The following is an 18672-nucleotide window of genomic DNA, read 5'->3' as shown; positions in this document are numbered from 1 at the left end:
ACTGCCTCCCTGAGGGACTGTTGTTCAGCCTGAGGCGGGACCTCGCTGTCCTCTTTGGCCAGACTCAGAGGCTCGTCCCCAGCAGACCTGCTCCTATGAAGTAGCCTTTTCAAGGGCCCAGGCATCTCCAGCCTTCTGCACCTGAAACTGGGTCGGGTTGAGCCCTAAAAGTTGCCTTTTAGGCGCAAACTGAGAGACCAAGGCTGGCCATGCCCTTTCTTGGGGACCCAGGACCCTGGCCTTTGGCAGAGAACCAGCTTCTGACTTGCCGGTCACGGGGCTGTGGGATCTGAGGCTGAGCCCTGTGGGCAAGGCCGCTGTGTGTACCCGGCTCTGCCTGGATCTCTGCGCATCGTCTCGTGTGTTGGCTGAAGCCTGGTCATGAAGTCACGCCAGTGTGCGTCCCCCAAGCCTCGCCGTCACCCCTGCCCTCAGCTCTCAGTTTTATCCAACGAAAATGTCCCAAAGCCGCTTCTCCACCACCTTCCTGCCCCTCTCTTGCCATTTCTCTCTTGTTTGCACCAAGAACAAGGTGCAGATTTAGTGAGTGGGGGAGGGCCCAGCAGCGACCCCGGCCCCATCACCCTCTTGACCCCTCCCCAGACCCCGTCGCTGCCCTGTTGCTCCCCCCAGGGCTCAGGGAACCCAGTGAATCTGCCAGCCTCTCAGATGCGCGGCTTCTCACGCTGTTTCGCGGCTGCTCTCTAAGAAATGATTTTCCCCCGGGTCCTAGAGCCAGTGGAGCCCCAGATTCCTGCCTGGCCTTGGCTGCGGCCTGTCTGTGGCAGGTGTTCCTGCACAGTGACCCCGGAAGCCACCCTGTTTGCTTTTGTGGTGTGGCACTGAGTGTGTTCTCCCTGGGAGCTGCCCTTCGCCCAGTCCCCTGACCCCATCCAGCCTCCCTCCAGTGGCTGGCCCCCTTCCCAGGGCTGGGCCATGCAAACCCCAGGATCGAACCCTGTCCTCAGCCTCTGCACGGGGCCTGTTCTGATCTGCGCTGTGACCGTTGCTCACAGGAAATGTCTTCAAAGAAAACCTTCCCCCTTTTCCGTATTGACCTAACCTTGAGACGTTTTCCTGTTAAAACGTCACCTTGTGCTGGTGCCAGCCGCCCTCCGGGTCCACACCCCGTGCCTCTGCTCATGGCCGGAGTGGGGCTGAGCGGGCGGTGGGGACGGAGCTGAAACTTCTGCCCCAGCCTGGTCCGTCCCGAGCCGGGGTGGGGGACCGCCCGGCAGGCACTGGCCTGCTCCTGGCCGTGCCGCTGACCTGCCGCCCTCGCGGGTTTCTTCTGGGCCACGAGGTGTGGCTCTGTCTCTGGCACAGGTGTCTGAAGTCAGGCGGGCTGCCCGCTCTGTGCTGGGTGGGGGGTGGGCGGGGAGGCCCACTGGGCAGGTGTCTGAACCTCCGCTGTCATCTCACGGTGACCTCTGTGCTAGGTCGTCAGTTTCTGCCCAGGGTGGACGCTGAGCTGTGGCTTCTTGTTAGCTTTATGGGCAGCAGCCGCCTCATCCCTCTCCGGCTCCGCTTCTGTGCCTGAAGCCTCAGGCTCTCCCGTGTCAAGTCTGAGGCCCTGAGCCATCCAGGGAATGGAGCCGGGGCCCTCTTGCTCTCCTTGTTTTTCCCATAACTTTTCCAGCGTAACAGGCTCCCTCTGTGGGAGGCACAGCGGAGCAGCTGCATCTGGGTTCTGCTCCCCTCCCCTGAGCCCCTGCCCCGGGATGGTTGGGGTCCCGCCCGGGGCCTCTCTCTGAGCCTCCATCTGTTCTGGGACAGGCTCCTGGCCCCTCCTGTCCTCCACTGCCCCTCCCTCCTGCCCCTACGTTGCTTTGCCTGCCCAGGGCCTGAGTGCAGCCGGGGAGGGGGCTCCCTTCGGTGGGGGTGGAGCCCCTGGGACACGCTGTGCTCCACTGCAGGCTCCACGTATGGGCACCTTCATCGGCGTCTACCTGCCGTGCCTGCAGAACATCCTGGGCGTCATCCTCTTCCTGCGCCTGACGTGGATCGTGGGGGTGGCCGGCGTCCTGGAGTCCTTCCTCATCGTGGCCATGTGCTGCACCTGCGTGAGTGTCCTCCAGCCGGGGGTGGTGGCAGCCGGACAGTAGAGTTCTCCCTAGCCGCCCGGGTAGATTTCCCGTCTCCTCCGCAAGAGCCGGGGCAGCTGCGGGGACGAGATGCCGCACCGGCCGGGTTGGCGCTGCCATGTTGAGCAGCGCACTGGCACCTCATTTCCGAGTCTGCGGAAAGGCCTCTTGGCCGGTGGTGGGTGTCCCGTGGCAGCATTGGGGGCTGAGGCTTCCAGGGGAAGGACGTCCTGTGTTTTAAGGTCACTTCCAGTTTGGAAGGACTTTGGGCACTTTCAGAGGTCCAGGGAAAGGGGTGGGAACCAGGACACGGCACGCTAGCACCCAGGAGCCTCGGATTCCTGGTTTCCCAGCCATTCTCTTGAGATCGAGAGCCCTGGGGTGGGAGACTGGCTTTCGCCAGGAGCCAGGGCATGGACCCTCCCTCGGGAGCGTCTCGATGCCGGCAGGCTCTTGGGAAACCTCAGATGGCCGCCTGTTGTTTTGCAGACAATGCTGACAGCCATTTCCATGAGTGCGATCGCCACCAACGGTGTGGTCCCAGGTAAGGGGCGTCCTGTTAGAGGAGTCTGTTCTACCGCACGGTACCTAGGAGGAGGCCGCTCGCCAAGGCCTGGCTGGGGCTGCCTGGGGTCTCGGCCGGGCCTTCTGCGTGTTCTCCACCGGCTTCTCTGCCGTTTGAGCCATGAGTTCATGGCTCTTTGGTTTTCTTCCCCATTTTGCTTTGTGGTGACCATCTCTTGACAGGGTAGGCAGTGCCCACGGGGCAGTAGGCTGGGGAAGGGGAGGCATGGGGGAGTCCAGCGGCGCTGGGATCCTGGTGTGTGCCACAGGCCGAGTTCCTGGAACCTTTGTCTCACAAGGGAAGGTGAAGACAAAACGCTCTCGCTGACCTTGTTAATGATAGATCAGTTACAATATGTAATCATTAGTGAACTGAGATGATGCCGCGTCTGCTCCCGAGTCCACGTGTCCCGTGCATGTTAAGGACCAGGCTTGCTCAGCACCAGGTCCTCACACAGCCGCCCCATCCCCACGGGGCATGCACGGTACACGGTGGCCTTCGCCGGCCCCAGGAGAGCACGAGGGCCATCACGGGGGTCTCCCTCAGCAGCCAGGGGACCGGTCTCTGCCTCACGATGACTGCATCCATTAGCGCCCCTTCCACATGTCCGCACCCGCTGCTCAGAGCAGGGAGAGCCGCGTTCACCAGGCAGCCCTGGGGTCGCGCCCGGCTTTTCCATCAGTGATGGCGTGCATGAGTCACGGTACACCAGACAACTCCTGAGTGTCCTGGTCTCCCTCCTGCCTCTCCTATGAACAGCACTTAGTGGAGGTGGGGGCTGGGCTGACACTGACGTACGCAGGCCTTTTCCCAGGAGCTGCTGGGGCCGCCTCCTCCCCAGCGAGCCTTAGCCCTGACCTCGCATGGTCCTCAGCGTGGTCCTCATGTCCACAAGAGCGTGGTGGGCATGGAGCATGTGCTGAGCCTCATGTGGGGAGAGTTTACCATGGAGGCCACACGTCTTCGTGTGCTGCTTTGTGGGCAGCGAGGGCCCACGCGTTGCCTTGGCAGAGACAGGCTCTCTCAGCCATGGGCAGCGTGGACCGCACCCCGCCCCACGGCCGCCACCTTGTCTCTGCAGCTGGCGGCTCCTACTACATGATATCACGCTCGCTGGGACCCGAGTTCGGAGGCGCCGTCGGCCTCTGCTTCTACCTGGGCACCACGTTCGCGGGGGCCATGTATATTCTGGGGACCATCGAGATTTTTCTGGTAGGTGTGCTGCTTTGGAAGGGATCCCCCGACAGTCTGCGGCAGGATGCCAAGGGCCCCCCCGACTTGTCTTGCGGTGGCGCACACAGCACCCTGAGCCATCCTGACCCTGCTGCCCTGGGCGCCCTGCGGACTCTCTTGAGCTCTGGCCACGGGGAAGCCGTCGTGTGCTTCCCCCTCGGCCACCATTGCTGCCCTCCGTGATGGGTGCCTGGCATGAGCTGGCCAGACGTCTGGGCTGTAGATCCGAGCCCGGTGTGGGTGCGAGTCTGAGCCGTTTTAGGGGCAGGGCTGGGACTCAGCTTAGAAGAACCCCTCACCAGGATCCCAGCCTCTTCCCTGCCGGATTGATTTTGGCACCTGGCCAAGGGTCACGGAGCCCAGCAACGTGCAACCTGGGGATGTCATTGCTTTCCACAACAGGCTCAAAGTGCCTGAGCACAGCGCAGGCTGTGGCACGAGTTCCTTGGTCCTCGTGGGGACAGGGACCCGCCGTTCTCGGCCCGCTGTGACAGGCGCTGTCCTTCCTGCTGAGGTTCTGAAACCCGCCATGCCTGCAGGGCCTCAGGACGCCCACCTGAGCCGCCGTCCCCAGTCTTTCTACCTACCCCCTCCCCTGCCAAACCTGGTTCCCAGCCTCCTGGGCTCATGGAGGCAGCCACGTGGCCCGAGAAGGTTCTGAAACCTTTCAGTGGGGTCGCGTCCACACCCTTCCCACCCGAGTCCCCTGGCCCTGTCCCTCAGTCTTTCCGCCTGCCCCGGGAGCCATGGCTGCCAAGACACCATTGCTGCTGCACTCTCAGGATCCCCTCTGGTGGGGCTGGGTGCCATGTCCCTCACGCCTGCTGCACCCCAGTCCTGTCCTGGTCTGGTGGGAGCTGAGCAGTACTGTCCCACATCTCCATGCCTTGAGTCCAGGCAGGACACAGGCTGCCCACAGCCGGGGTGGTCAGACCCCGTGTTTGTCCAGGACGTCCAGCCGGGCTGGCCACCCTCCCTGGGCGACAGTCACGTTCCTCTCAGCAGAAGTTGTTTCTTCGGAGTGTGGACATTCGGACGCCCCGGGTCCTGAAGCTGCTTTACTGGAAGGCACCTGGGTGGCTCCTGGGAATCATACAGGCCCTGGCCGTCCATTGCCCATGCGCCGACCCCCGTGGGCTCCGTCTGGCAGGGATGCGTCCCGACGGCCCCAGCGCCTGTTGGGAGGAGGCCCCTGTGTGGTGCTGGGGGCTTGCAGGAGGGAGGTGTGTTGGGATGCTGTGGCCGGGGACGGCCTCCCGACCCGCCTTGTCCCTGCAGACATACATCTCTCCGGGCGCGACCATCTTCCAGGCGGAGGCCGTGGGTGGCGAGGCGGCCGCCATGCTGCACAACATGCGGGTGTATGGCACGTGCACGCTGGTGCTCATGGCCCTGGTGGTCTTCGTGGGCGTCAAGTATGTCAACAAGCTGGCGCTGGTCTTCCTGGCCTGCGTGGTGCTGTCCATCCTGGCCATCTATGCTGGCGTCATCAAGTCCGCCTTCGATCCCCCGGACATCCCGTGAGTCTGGGGCCCTCTGAGCCGTGGGTGATGTGTGGGGCTCGGGCCAGGTCCCGTGGGCTCTGCCCGCCTCTCGTCCATCTTCCCTGATGCCGAGCTCCCCGAGAGGAGCGGGACTGGGCGTGAGCGTGGCAGGAACCCCCGTGGGCTCGTTCTGGGGATTATGGGAAACCCAACCGTGTGTCGAGCTGAGGCACCCTTGTGGCTGGGTCTGAGCTCGAAGACTCTCCTAAGTGGTAGGCGGGTGAGTGAGGGGCCTGGCAGGTTTCAGGGGTGGCCGGCGGCCCTGAGCACGGTCAGGCGGCCCTGAGCGTCATGGGGGTGACCCCAGTCACTGCCTGGGCCCGGCTCCCTTCTCCCTCCCAGAGGCGCTGGAGGGGCTCTTTTCTTGTCCTCTTGGAAGAGGAGCTGGGGGGCTGGGAGGTGGCCCAGGGTCCTGGAACGTGGGATTGGCCACCAGAACCCCCAGGGAGCAGGTCCAGAAGGGTCTGGGCAGCCAGGCCCCTCGAGGATCCTGGGTTTTGCCATCTCTGCGTGGAGGGAGCCCCTGTGGGAACGACCTCACAGAGACCTCAAAACAGAGGGAGGCAGAACAGCCTCAACCGCACGAGCCTGTTCAGGGACGTGGAGCTGCCCTTCTTCTCGGGGACCCATTCTGAGCCTCTCCTGACCCCCTGCCGATGCCTGAACCCACGGCCGCACCGGCCCTGTGTAGACTGTTTTCTACATGCAGGACTGGTTTACACGTCGGGTGCGATGCTCCTGTGCTCTGGGCCGTAGGGAAGGGGTACGAGGTGGCTTGAACACAAGCAGTGAGCTTGGCCAGTGGGCCAGGACACTGCCGAGAGCATCAGATGGGGAGCGATGGCAGCGTGGAGGGCGGGGGTGGTTTCTCCCGGTTCCACCTGACTACTGAGACCCGCACGGTGGAAACCGTGTGAATTGCTTGTGTCTAGAACGTTTCATTTAGCACGTTTGGACCCTGTGGCTGGCCGAACCCTGGATGCAGGGGACGGCTGCACCGTGCGGCATTCCTGCTGCAGCCTGGCCCCGGCCCCGGTCCCCGGCGTGACCTGCGGCCGTTGCTGTCTTGGGAGGTGCAGGGTGCCAGGAGCCGCTCACGGGCGATGCCGTGGACGCCCGTTGGGGGGACTGGGTGAGGCAGTACAAGCCACCTTGGCAGCAGCACCGTCCGTGCCTCACTGTCCGCCCCAGGGTCTGCCTCCTGGGGAACCGCACGCTGTCACGACGCAGCTTCGACGACTGCATCAAGGCCCGCGTCGTCCAGAACAGCTCGGCCACCTCTGCACTCTGGGGCCTCTTCTGCAACGGCTCCCAGCCCAGCGCCACTTGTGACGAGTACTTCGCCCAGAACAATGTCACCGAAATCCAGGGCATCCCCGGTGCGGCCAGCGGCGTCTTCCTGGGTGAGGCCCACAGGGCGGCAGTGGGGGCTGGGGGGATTGGGGGCTGGGGGGGCGGCGGGGGCGGTGGGCACTGGCTGTGGTGGGCACTGTTGCCTTAGGGTCACTCCCAGGGCCCCAGTTCCTCCTCCTAGCCAAGCCCCCGCTCAGCTGCTGCTGATGAGCCTGGGGGTCCCGTGTACACCCCTTGCAGGCCACAGAAGTCAAACATGGTGTGTCGGGGAGGCGGCCTCCGTCATGGCCAGCACGCTGCTCTTAAAGCCGTGGGTTGTTTTCATGGCCTCCTGGCAGCGTGTGGGGAGCTTGCCTTGTTAATAAGGGAGTGGTGATGGGTGGTAACGTCCCCTCTGCGTCTTCCCTGATGAGGAGGCTGCCTTGGACCTGCCCCAGGGGTTTGGGGAAAAGGACCTCTGGCAGGGTCCACGGGACCTGCTCCGGAACCCGAGACAGGAAGCCTGGGCTTTCCGGGAATACGGTGTTCTGCACGTGAGGCTTCTCTTTAGTGCTGACGTTCCCAGCATAGACTCAGGTAGCTTTCCCAGAGGCAGCGTCTCAGACACTGGGGTCCTTGTTTGACTCGGAGCCTGCTTGGAGGGTGCAAGTTCTGAGCCTTCCCTCCAGCCACCTGTGGCACCTGCCAGCGAGTGGGTGGCCCTAAGGTGGCGGCCCTGATGGAAGGTGCCAGACACCCACGGATCTTCCTTGCCCGGCAGAGAACCTGTGGAGTGCGTACGCGCAGGCAGGGGCGTTTGTGGAGAAGGAAGGCGTGCCCTCGGTGCCCGTGGCAGAGGAGAGCCGCGCTGGCGCCCTGCCCTACGTGCTCACGGACATCGCGGCCTCCTTCACCCTGCTGGTCGGCATCTACTTCCCCTCCGTGACCGGTGAGCCCGCCGCACACTCCGTCTCCTCTCTCTCTGTTTTTGAGACAAGATCTCGTTCTGTCACCCAGGCTGGACCACGGCTCACTGCAGCCTTGACCTCCTAGACACAAACAACCCTCCCACCTGAGTCTCCCAAGCAGCTGGGACTCCAGGCGCATGACACCATGCCCGGCTAATGTCCGTATTTTTGGTTGGGGGGTCTCCCTGCGTGCTCTGGCTGGTCTCACTCCTGAGCTCAAGCGATCCTTAGCCTCTCAAAGTCCTGGGATTACAGGTGTCTTGAGCCACCTGGCCCGGCCTCTCTCCGTCTTTCTCTTCCTCTGACTCTCTGTCCATCTCTCTGTCTCTGTCATTCTCTCCCCCTGCACTCTGTCTCTCCCCACCTCCCCGCTATTTCTGTCTCCTCCCTCCCCCTCCCCCCATTTCTCTCTCCTCTCTCCCCCATTTCTCTCTCCTCTCTCCCCCCTCCCCCCATTTCTCTCTCCTCTCTCCCCCTCCCCCCATTTCTCTCTCCTCTCTCCCCCCTCCCCCCATTTCTCTCTCCTCCCTCCCCCCTCCCCCCCATTTCTCTCCTCTCTCCCCCCTCCCCCCCATTTCTCTCTCCTCCCTCCCCCCTCCCCCCCATTTCTCTCTCCCCCCTCCCCCCATTTCTCTCCTCTCTCCTCTCCCCCCATTTCTCTCCTCTCTCCCCCTCCCCCATTTCTCTCCTCTCTCCCCCCCAATTTCTCTCCTCTCTCCCCCCCATTTCTCTCTCCTCCCTCCCCCCTCCCCCCCATTTCTCTCTCCTCCCTCCCCCCTCCCCCCATTTCTCTCCTCTCTCCCCCTCCCCCATTTCTCTCCTCTCTCCCCCCCAATTTCTCTCCTCTCCCCCCCATTTCTCTCTCCTCCCTCCCCCCTCCCCCCATTTCTCTCCTCTCTCCCCCCCATTTCTCTCTACTCTCTCCCCCCTCCCCCCCATTTCTCTCTCCTCCCTCCCCCCTCCCCCCCATTTCTCTCCTCTCTCCCCCCTCCCCCCCATTTCTCTCTCCTTTCTCCAGCGCCTTCCTGCCTCTGCTTTTCTTACCTCTTTGGCTCAGGGGAGCGGCTGAGGTCTCTGCCCTGTGTTCTGGTTGATTTGTGAGAATCCTGTCCGCTGTGTCCCGGGCAGGCCTGTGTTGCGAGAAGCTGTTCTAGGGTGGCTAAGAATACCTGGCGCACTGTTAGGAGATGCCCAGGAGTGGCCTCAGTGAGGTCAGAGGCCGGGGACCTCGGTCCCCCGTGTCCTCATCAAACAGCGGTCCTGTTCCCGAGGGGGGTGGGGCCCTTGGTTCATGCCAGGCCCTTGCACTCCCAGGCGCACACGCACACGCACACGCGCACACACACGCCCCCTGCACTTGGCCTTCCTATCGGGACTCCCCTGACCCTGCTGGCTGCCCATGTGGCCTGCAGCTGCCCTTCCGGTCCCTCCCACGTCTGCTCCTGGACTTTATCTCAGCGCATCCCAAAGCCCTGGAGCCCAGGGTGAGCCGCAGGGCCTGGCCATGGCTGGCATCTCCTTTCCCTCACCTCCCCTGAAGGTGGGCCCATCTTGCTAGGGAGGGGGCGATCGGTCCGGGGTCCTTTCCTCGTGCCTCCGCTCCAGCCTCCCCTGTCCGTCTGCTTGTGCTGAGCACCGTGGGTGGAGGGACGGGGGGCAGGGCCTCTGTGTGGCTCCGGGTCTGTGGTCTGTGGTCTGGGGCACTGGGGCTGTGTGCTCTGCGCCTCCAGGGCCACCCCGAGCACAGGTGCTTCAGGTCGCACCTTAGATGGGACTGAGCCAGGTGTCAACGGCCCCCTCTGACCCGGCTTCCCTGAGCTCTGCGGGAGCCGACTGTACGGAACCACACCCGACCGGGGCTCCCTAGAGCGAGGTGATGTCCACGCAGAGCTGTAGCAGGAGGGGCCACGACGTCCGTCGGCCTGGCTGGCCCGGCTCTGAAGCGTCCGTCGGCCCGGCTGGCCCGGCTCTGAGGCGTCCGTCGGCCCGGCTGGCCCGGCTCTGAGCCGTCCTAGGGTTGCGTTCGGAAAGTCTTGGGTCCCGGAGGGCCTGCGAGTCATTGCTCAGCACCATCCTGGGCTGACCCTTGGCAGTGGGATCGACGCAGGCCCCAGAGGATCCCTGGGCGTGGGGGCCATGGGGGTCAGTGTCGGGGCTGGGCCTTGTCTTGGGATCGAGGAATCATCTGGTTTACCCGAGACTCCGTGCAGGTGCAGCAGTAAACGTGGGGCTCGTCTGCGTGCCTTGGCCTGCGTCCCCCAGCCGCAGTCCTTCAGCAGGGGCTGGCGGGGCTTGGACTGCAGTCCTGGGCACGGCTCACCCTCGAGGTCTCCCCAGAGACCGCCTGTCTGGCTCGCTGGGCCGGGGCCGCCGTCACGTACTGCCGACTCCTCAGATGGGTCCTGGCAGCGTTTTCCATGTCCGCAGGTATCATGGCGGGTTCCAACCGGTCCGGGGACCTCAAGGATGCGCAGAAGTCCATCCCCACGGGGACCATCCTGGCCATAGTGACCACGTCTTTCATCTGTATCCTTGGAGGGGTGCAGGTGAGGGAGGCATGGGTTCTAGCCTCTGCCTGGGGAGAGGCCCCCATGCCCTCCGGGCTCAGCACTGTGCCCTTAGCCACCGGCGTGTGACTGCCCGCATTAGGCTGGGCTCTGACGTCATCCTTCCTGAGAAATGGGACTGGGGCTGCCGTCAGCACCCCAGCTTCTTCGCCACCGTGGGATGTGATCGTAGATAAAACAGAAGTAGTCACCCTGCTGCGTGTGCCACAGTGATGCCCAGCCGTGGTATGGTGTGTGCTGCCAGCAGGCTGGGCCCGATCTGGGCTCTGGCTTCTCAATCCCGAGGCCGCCTCTTTCCAATCAAGCTTTGTTCCCTCAGCAAGGTCCCCTGCCCATCCCTGACAGTCAAGCACAGGCCACATGTGTCTGCAGCACCCCAGGGCCCCGTTCTGTGACATTGGACAGAGCCCGGGGAGGGTGCGCTGAGGACGTGGGGACAGGCTGTGCCCAGGATGGGACGGGACAGGGTGCAGGGTGGTCCCCCGCACCTGGAGCCTGGGGCCCGCCGGCCAGCACGTCTCCCCACCTCCGTGCCCTACTGAGGCTCCCGGCTGGCTGCTTCCCATACCCAAGGACCCCGCACCACGGACCCTTCCTTCCTTGACGAGAGCCATAGATCTCTCCTGCATCGTGCTCTTTGGGGCCTGCATCGAAGGCGTGGTCCTACGAGATAAGTACGTTTCCCTCTGCGGTGTCCCTGCAGAGTCTGCAGTCTTCATGGGTTTTCCCAAGGATGATTTTGGCTTTGAAATCACATCGCCCTGGGAATTCACACCCATGTACAGACCTGAAGCCATCCTGGTCCCAGGGTCGGGCTCCCCTCGGTCTGTCTGAGGCGCTAACGTGTCGTTTCTTCCACTGGAGCCACGGACTGGGGAACCCTTAGAGCAAACTCTACGCCTGATGCAGCTGGGGGTGCAGGCCCTTCCTGGGGCCACGGGTGTGGACGGGTGAGGCTTGGCCCTGGGAGACCCCCCAGCCTGGCTGCCAAGTGGAGAAGTAGTGGGGTCCCCAGGCAGGTCCTCGCTAAGCCTGCATCCTTGTGGGGTGTGCTGTCTGGCAGCCCTGGGTCTTCCCTGCTCCCGAGATCAACCCCGAGGGGAGCTGGACCCTCCGCTGCTGAAGACTCTCCAGGGCATTCTGGCCATGCCGGGCAGAGCCTGGTTGGGGTGTCGGCCAATGGGGTTGGAGGCCGGGCCTCAGCTTTCCAAGGAGTCACCACCCCCATGCTGGGCCTCGTGCTCTGAGTGGGGAAGACATTTTTGTCTGACTTGGGCTCATTTCTGAAAGCCACCCACCCGCCCACCCGCAGGTTCGGGGAGGCCCTGCAGGGGAACCTGGTCATCGGCATGCTGGCCTGGCCCTCGCCCTGGGTCATCGTCATTGGCTCCTTCTTCTCCACCTGCGGGGCCGGCTTGCAGAGCCTCACGGGGGCACCACGCCTGCTGCAAGCCATTGCCCGAGATGGCATCATCCCCTTCCTGCAGGTGAGCCCCGTGCCCCGGGGGACGCAAGCCCGGAAGATCAGGGGCTCTGCTCCCCTGCGGGCTGCTCACAGTACCGTGTGTGGGACGCGCCTGCAGCTTGGAGCTCATGGCGCTTGTTTTTCCCTTGGCTGCTGTGCTGAGCATGTGGGTGGTGGGCGGCGGGCGCAGGTGGTGAGGGGCAGGCGGTGGGTGGTGGGTGGTGGCCAGTGGGTGGTGAGTGGCGAGCAGTGAGCAGCAAGCAGCAGGTGGTGGGCAGTGGGGCGGGTGGTGGGCGGCGGGTGTGGCGGTGGGTGGCGGGGTGGCGAGTGGCATGCAGTGGGCGGCGGGTGTGGGTGGTGGGTGGCGGGTGGCGAGTGGCATGCAGTGGGCGGTGGGTGTGGGCGGTGGGAGTGGGTGGCGGGTGTGGGTGGTGGGTGGCGAGTGGCATGCAGTGGACGGCGGGTGTGGGCGGTGGGTGGCGGGTGGCGAGTGGCATGCAGTGGGCGGTGGGTATGGGCGGTGGGTGTGGGTGGCGGGTGTGGGTGGTGGGTGGCGAGTGGCATGCAGTGGGCGGTGGGTGTGGGTGGTGGGCGGTGGGTGGCGAGTGGCATGCAGTGGGCGGCGGGTGTGGGCGGTGGGTGGCGTATGTGGGCAGTGGGCAGAGGCACCTCCAGCCCTCCTACCTGCAGCTCCCTCTGAGTGCAGCCCCAGGGGTGTCGGGAGTGGCTATGAGGCATCACAGCCTGGAGTCTGGAGGTGCCTGGTCTGCTATCTGGCCAGAGGCCTGTTCCTGCCTCCCCGTTTCTCTGTGTGGCTGAGCTCTTCAGCTCCTGGGAGGCAGGGTCACCAGCCTGCGGCCCAGTGTGTGGCTGTTCTGAGGATTGCAGGGACGCCTGCGTGGCTCCTGTCTGTGTGTCCAGAGCTGCTGACTGTGGCTCCTCCTGCCACTCGGGCCCAGGACAACTGTGGGAAGATTGTGGATGGCAAAGCCATCGTCCCCATCCATCACTGGCCTGTGACCTCCTCAGGGAAGGTTGTGGATGGCAGAGCCATCCCCGCCCGTCGCTGGCCTGTGACCTCCTCAGGGAAGGTTGTGGATGGCAGAGCCGGGCCTCAGGGAAGGTTGTGGATGGCAGAGCCGTCCCCGCCCGTCACTGGCCTGTGACCTCCTCAGGGAAGGTTGTAGGTGGCAGAGCCATCCCCGCCCGTCGCTGGCCTGTGACCTCCTCAGGGAAGGTTGTGGATGGTAGAGCCGTCCCCGCCCGTCACTGGCCTGTGACCTCCTCAGGGAAGGTTGTGGATGGCAGAGCCGTCCCCGCCCGTCGCTGGCCTGTGACCTCCTCAGGGAAGGTTGTGGATGGCAGAGCCGGGCCTCAGGGAAGGTTGTGGATGGCAGAGCCGTCCCCGCCCGTCGCTGGCCTGTGACCTCCTCAGGGAAGGTTGTAGGTGGCAGAGCCATCCCCGCCCGTCGCTGGCCTGTGACCTCCTCAGGGAAGGTTGTGGATGGCAGAGCCATCCCCGCCCGTCGCTGGCCTGTGACCTCCTCAGGGAAGGTTGTGGGTGGCAGAGCCGGGCCTCAGGGAAGGTTGTGGATGGCAGAGCCGTCCCCGCCCGTCACTGGCCTGTGACCTCCTCAGGGAAGGTTGTGGGTGGCAGAGCCGGGCCTCAGGGAAGGTTGTGGATGGCAGAGCCGTCCCCGCCCGTCGCTGGCCTGTGACCTCCTCAGGGAAGGTTGTAGGTGGCAGAGCCATCCCCGCCCGTCGCTGGCCTGTGACCTCCTCAGGGAAGGTTGTGGATGGCAGAGCCATCCCCGCCCGTCGCTGGCCTGTGACCTCCTCAGGGAAGGTTGTGGGTGGCAGAGCCGGGCCTCAGGGAAGGTTGTGGATGGCAGAGCCATCCCCGCCCGTCGCTGGCCTGTGACCTCCTCAGGGAAGGTTGTGGGTGGCAGAGCCGGGCCTCAGGGAAGGTTGTGGATGGCAGAGCCGTCCCCGCCCGTCGCTGGCCTGTGACCTCCTCAGGGAAGGTTGTAGGTGGCAGAGCCATCCCCGCCCGTCGCTGGCCTGTGACCTCCTCAGGGAAGGTTGTGGATGGCAGAGCCATCCCCGCCCGTCGCTGGCCTGTGACCTCCTCAGGGAAGGTTGTGGGTGGCAGAGCCGGGCCTCAGGGAAGGTTGTGGATGGCAGAGCCATCCCCGCCCGTCGCTGGCCTGTGACCTCCTCAGGGAAGGTTGTGGATGGCAGAGCCATCCCCGCCCGTCGCTGGCCTGTGACCTCCTCAGGGAAGGTTGTGGATGGCAGAGCCATCCCCGCCCGTCGCTGGCCTGTGACCTCCTCAGGGAAGGTTGTGGATGGCAGAGCTGTCCCCACCGTAGGAAAAGTTATGGATTGCAGAGCCATCGCCACTTGTTGCTGGCCTGTGACCTCTGCAGGGTGTCAGCTGTTTGGAAAGTGCTAGAACATTTTTGTGTGGTTGCATCTTGTCAGTCCCAGCTGGGCCTAGGGCTTGGTGGTTGGGGAAACTGAGGCAGGTGGGGGCAGCCTGGGCCACACAGGTTGCAAGCACAGCCAGGTGTAGACACAGCCTTTGTTAGGGCTTCTTCTCAGGCCGGCTGGGTGATGTCCCAGGACCTCTTGTGAAAGGTGTTTCTGCTGGTGTGTCTTTAAGACTCACGTGGGCTCGACCCGACCAGCCTGCAGCTTTTCTCCTAAAAGGGTGGCGTTTCCTGCCCCATCCACCCCATCTTCCTGCCCTTCTCCCGGCAGGTGTTTGGCCACGGGAAGGCCAACGGGGAGCCCACGTGGGCGCTGCTGCTGACGGTCCTCATCTGCGAGACTGGCATCCTCATCGCCTCCCTGGACAGCGTGGCCCCGATCCTCTCCATGTGAGTCCCCACAGGACAGGGACCTGGGGATGGGTGTACGGGCCTGGAGCGGGGTGCAGTGTGGCCAGGAGGCCCTGCTCAGGACAAGCAGTGAACAGGCAGGGCCGGCCGTGGGCAGTCCGCTTCCAGCCGGGAAAGGAGTTCAAGGCCAGGGAAGACAGGTGCACACCTCCAGGCGGGCACCTGCTGGGTTAGCTGGCGACGGGGTCGCTGGATAGAGCTATGTGGGATTCGTGTCGGAATTGGCTCATGTGCACAGACAGCCACAGGGGCCAGGCTGGGTGCAGATGGGAGGGACCATGGCGACAAGGATGGTCTCCCAGGCGGCCGTGACGGGGCTTGGGCGGCCCAGCGGCCTGTGTCAGCAGCCAGCCGCCCCCGCAGGTTCTTCCTCATGTGCTACCTGTTCGTGAACCTGGCCTGCGCCGTGCAGACGCTGCTGCGCACCCCCAACTGGCGTCCCCGCTTCAAGTACTACCACTGGTGAGGCTGCTCAGCCATGGGTATCGGGGACCCCGCAGGCCGGGACATTTGGCGCCTCTGCAAGGCCAGCTGCCCTGGGCCTGAAGACCCCAGGCGGGTCCTTGACTGTTCCATTGCGGGGCGAACCCCTGTGCAGCCGACGGGACTGCGGTCTGTCTGCCTCTGCACCTGACAAAGGCCTTTGATCACGTGGATGCCCAGGTGTCCGTGTGCGCCTTGTACCGGCCTTGGTCAGCCTGGTCGTCCCAGGCGCAGGGTGTAGCCCGTCAGGGCCGTGGGGCTCCTTAATCCCCTCCCCGGGAACCAGGCGCTGGATGACTGGAGCCATGGCGTTGCCTGCACAGCCCAGGTGCTGCGTGCACGCTGGGAGCGGGAGCAGCGTCCACCACGTCCTGCAGCGGCAGCTCCTGCAGGGGCCCAGAGAGCCGAGCCACCCCTCCGAGGTGGTTGGGTGCAGGCCGGGTCGTCAGGCGTCAGCGACCGTTTTCCTTGCGCTGACGGAAAGAGCTTTTCACTGAGGGAGGGGCAGAGTCTGTGTGGTGGTGGCTGGGGAGTGGGCGCCGAGTGGCGTCAGGCTCCCCTGAACCGCCTGCCCCCCAGGACCCTGTCCTTCCTGGGCATGAGCCTGTGCCTGGCGCTGATGTTCATCTGTTCCTGGTACTACGCGCTCTCTGCCATGCTCGTCGCCAGCTGCATCTACAAGTACATCGAGTACCGTGGGTAAGTTGTCCTCACCCACCCTCACTACGCCGGGGCAGCCCCAGCCCCCACCCACCCTCACTACGCCGGGCAGTCCCAGCCCCCACCCGCCCTCACTACGCCGGGCAGTCCCAGCCCCCACCCGCCCTCACTACGCCGGGGCAGCCCCAGCCCCCACCCGCCCTCACTACGCCGGCACAGCCAGGGTCATATCCAGGTGGGCCGTGCCGTGGGTAAGTGCCGCCAGCCCCTCACTGACCCTCACACTACTCCCGGGGCAGTTCCATGGAGGGTACTCCCTGGGGTCTGAGCGTCATGTGCCCTCCCGGGGACAGCCGGGGGCATATCCAGGTGGGCTGTGCCGTGAAAGCCCAGGTCTCCCTCCTGCCTCCAGCCAGGCCGAGGCGCCTGCACTCGTGGACGGGGTCTCCGGCTTGGAGCTCTGCCTCGTGCCGTCCTCAGCAGGCGGTGAGCCCACGGCTGACTGTTCCCGCCACGGGTCTCTCATAGTGTCCCCAGGTTGTGTCTGTACCCACTCGGCAGCCATGGGCACCCTTCCTTGTGCCCTGGCGCCCGCCCTGTCTCCACCTGCACCAGCCTCATTCCCGGGGTCCAGCCACTTCCCTGTCACGGGCCTCCTGCCCCCCACCCTGCAAGGAAGACACCTCACACACGCTGGTCTGCAGTAGACCTTCCCTCCAAAGCCATGGTGCCCTCTTTGACCCGGTGGCTCCTGGGATGGGCTTGCTTGAGGGCAGGGGTGGGCACGGAGGCCTCAGTCCTCATCCAGGGGCTTTTTCTGGGGGTGCTATTTGCCCCTGACTCCTCTGCCCTCAGAAGTCCCCTCATTCCCAGGCATGTGGCTGGACAAGCCCCCACTTCTTCCCCACAGGGCTGAGAAGGAGTGGGGTGATGGCATCCGCGGCCTGTCCCTGAATGCTGCCCGCTACGCGCTACTGCGCGTGGAGCATGGTCCCCCCCACACCAAGAACTGGAGGTGAGCACCACCCTTGGCCCGTGTCCCTCACAGGCACAGGAGAGCCGTTTCTGAGGTCGGCCTTTGAGTGGGGACCTTTGAGTCTCCAGCCTCGCCTTTGCTCGGTCAAGGTCTGGAGTGTGAACACTGCCCAGTGCAGAGCAAATTGCACAGCTGGGGGCCTTGGAGCAGCGGGGGTGTCCTGCTGTAGGGTGGGGGTGTTCCTGCTGTGGGTAGGGGCATGGGGAGCCAGCCCGTCTGCTGGCACAGCCCTGGGGCTTGGGGTGGGAGGAGAGGCTGCTGTGGAATCGGGGCCATCTGTGGGAAGTGTCTGCCAGGCTCTGCCCCTCAGGGAGGCAGTCTCTGAGGGTCTCCACAGTGCCCGTGGCCATTGTCTGACCTGCCTAGCATGTCTCCTGTCCCACCTGCCTAACCTACCTGTTCACCTGTCCTGCCTGGCTGGTGCCACCTGCCCCATCTGCCCTGCCTGTCTCACCTGTTCAGCTTATCCTGTGTCACATCTCTCTCCCATCCAGCCTGTCTCACCTGTTCTGTCACCCGTCCTGTCACATGTCCCTTCTGTCACCTCTCACGTCGTGTCACCCGCCCTGCCTGTCTCACCTGTCCTGTCACCCGTCCCGCCTGTCTCAGCTGTCACTCACCCCGCCTGTCTCACCTGCCGTTTCCCCCATCCCACCTGTCTCTCCTGTTTCCCCCTGTCCTGCCTCGGTCACCTGTCCTGTGTCACCTATCCCACCTGTCACCTGTCCTGTCACCTGTCCCACCTGTCGCCTGTTTCCCCCGTCCTGCCTCGGTCACCTGTCCTGTGTCACCCGTCCTGCCTGTGTTACCTGTCTTGCCCCGCCTGTCGATGGGCCATGCGCCAGTGAGCGTCTCCGTGGTAACAGCTGCCCCACCCCCGCTGCAGGCCCCAAGTGCTGGTGATGCTGAACCTGGACGCTGAGCAGGCTGTGAAGCACCCTCGCCTCCTGTCCTTCACGTCACAGCTGAAGGCTGGCAAGGGCCTGACCATTGTGGGCTCGGTGCTGGAGGGGACATACCTGGACAAGCACTTGGAGGCTGAGCAGGCGGAGGAGGTGGGAGGGACCGCGGTGGGGCGGGGCGGGCTGACGGGGTGGGCGGGGCCACGGAGGGCGGGCTGAGGGGGTGGGCGTGGCCGCGACTGGGCGGGCTGCGGGGTGGGCTGGGGTGGGCGGGGCCGTGGCGGGGCAAGCTGAAGGAGTGGGCGTGGCCGGGGCTGGGCGGGCTGAGTGGGCGTGGGCGTGGCCGCGGCGGGGCGGGCTGAAGGAGGTGGGCGGGGCCGTAGGGGGGCAGGCTGAAGGAGTGGGCGTGGCCGGGGCTGGGCGGGCTAAGGTGGGCGTGGCCGCGGTGGGGCGGGCTGAGGGTGGGCGTGGGCGTGGCCGCGGTGGGGCGGGCTGAGGGTGGGCGTGGGCGTGGCCGCGGTGGGGCGGGCTGAGGGTGGGGCGGGCTGAGGGTGGGAGGAGGTGGGCGGGGCGGAGACTGGGGGCTGAGCCCTTGTCTCAGCCATGGCGGTGGCCTTGAGCTCACAGTGAGCAGGCGTGCAGACCTGAGGAGTGAGGGCGGGCAGTGCACTGAAGCCTAGGAGCGCCAGCCGCGGCGCGGAAAGCTTGGGAGGGGGCGCTGAGTGTCGTTAGCTTTCCAGGCGTGAACCCTGGAACTGCCTGCTCCCCGCACGGGCGAGCCCAGTCCGGTCCAGAGCCGCAGGAATGGTGGATGGTTCCACTGCTGAAGCTCGCTGGGGGCCGCGTGACCCTGACGCCCGTGTGCCGCCGAATTTCTGCCCACTCAGAACTCTGTGGGGAGGGACGGGGGAGTGCCGCTCTTCCCCCTCG

At 64.9% G+C, this 18672-nt stretch overlaps 1 protein-coding gene across 5 annotated transcripts in view; it reads left to right on the top strand.

Annotated features, from left to right (window-relative positions):
* The window catches only part of SLC12A7 (solute carrier family 12 member 7), a 58481-nt gene that overhangs the window by 21511 nt on the left and 18298 nt on the right, over positions 1-18672 (top strand). For all 5 annotated transcript variants that reach the window (XM_064375834.1, XM_064375832.1, XM_064375831.1 and 2 more), the window contains exons 4-17: positions 1917-2063; positions 2574-2628; positions 3731-3861; positions 5161-5402; positions 6618-6829; positions 7540-7707; positions 10154-10252; positions 10910-10967; positions 11606-11780; positions 14522-14640; positions 15025-15123; positions 15724-15843; positions 16715-16819; positions 17727-17895. In XM_064375834.1, coding sequence (XP_064231904.1) covers positions 1917-2063; positions 2574-2628; positions 3731-3861; positions 5161-5402; positions 6618-6829; positions 7540-7707; positions 10154-10252; positions 10910-10967; positions 11606-11780; positions 14522-14640; positions 15025-15123; positions 15724-15843; positions 16715-16819; positions 17727-17895 — 1899 coding nt within the window. The remainder of the gene's footprint in view (positions 1-1916; positions 2064-2573; positions 2629-3730; positions 3862-5160; positions 5403-6617; positions 6830-7539; positions 7708-10153; positions 10253-10909; positions 10968-11605; positions 11781-14521; positions 14641-15024; positions 15124-15723; positions 15844-16714; positions 16820-17726; positions 17896-18672) is intronic.

This window comes from Aotus nancymaae, unplaced genomic scaffold (genome assembly GCF_030222135.1).
Source record: "Aotus nancymaae isolate 86718 unplaced genomic scaffold, 86718_ANA_hifiasm-v0.15.2.pri h1tg000014l, whole genome shotgun sequence".
NCBI classification, from domain to species: Eukaryota; Metazoa; Chordata; class Mammalia; order Primates; family Aotidae; genus Aotus; species Aotus nancymaae.
Note: the sequence above shows the minus strand (reverse complement) of the source record. Positions and strands in the feature narration are given on the sequence as shown.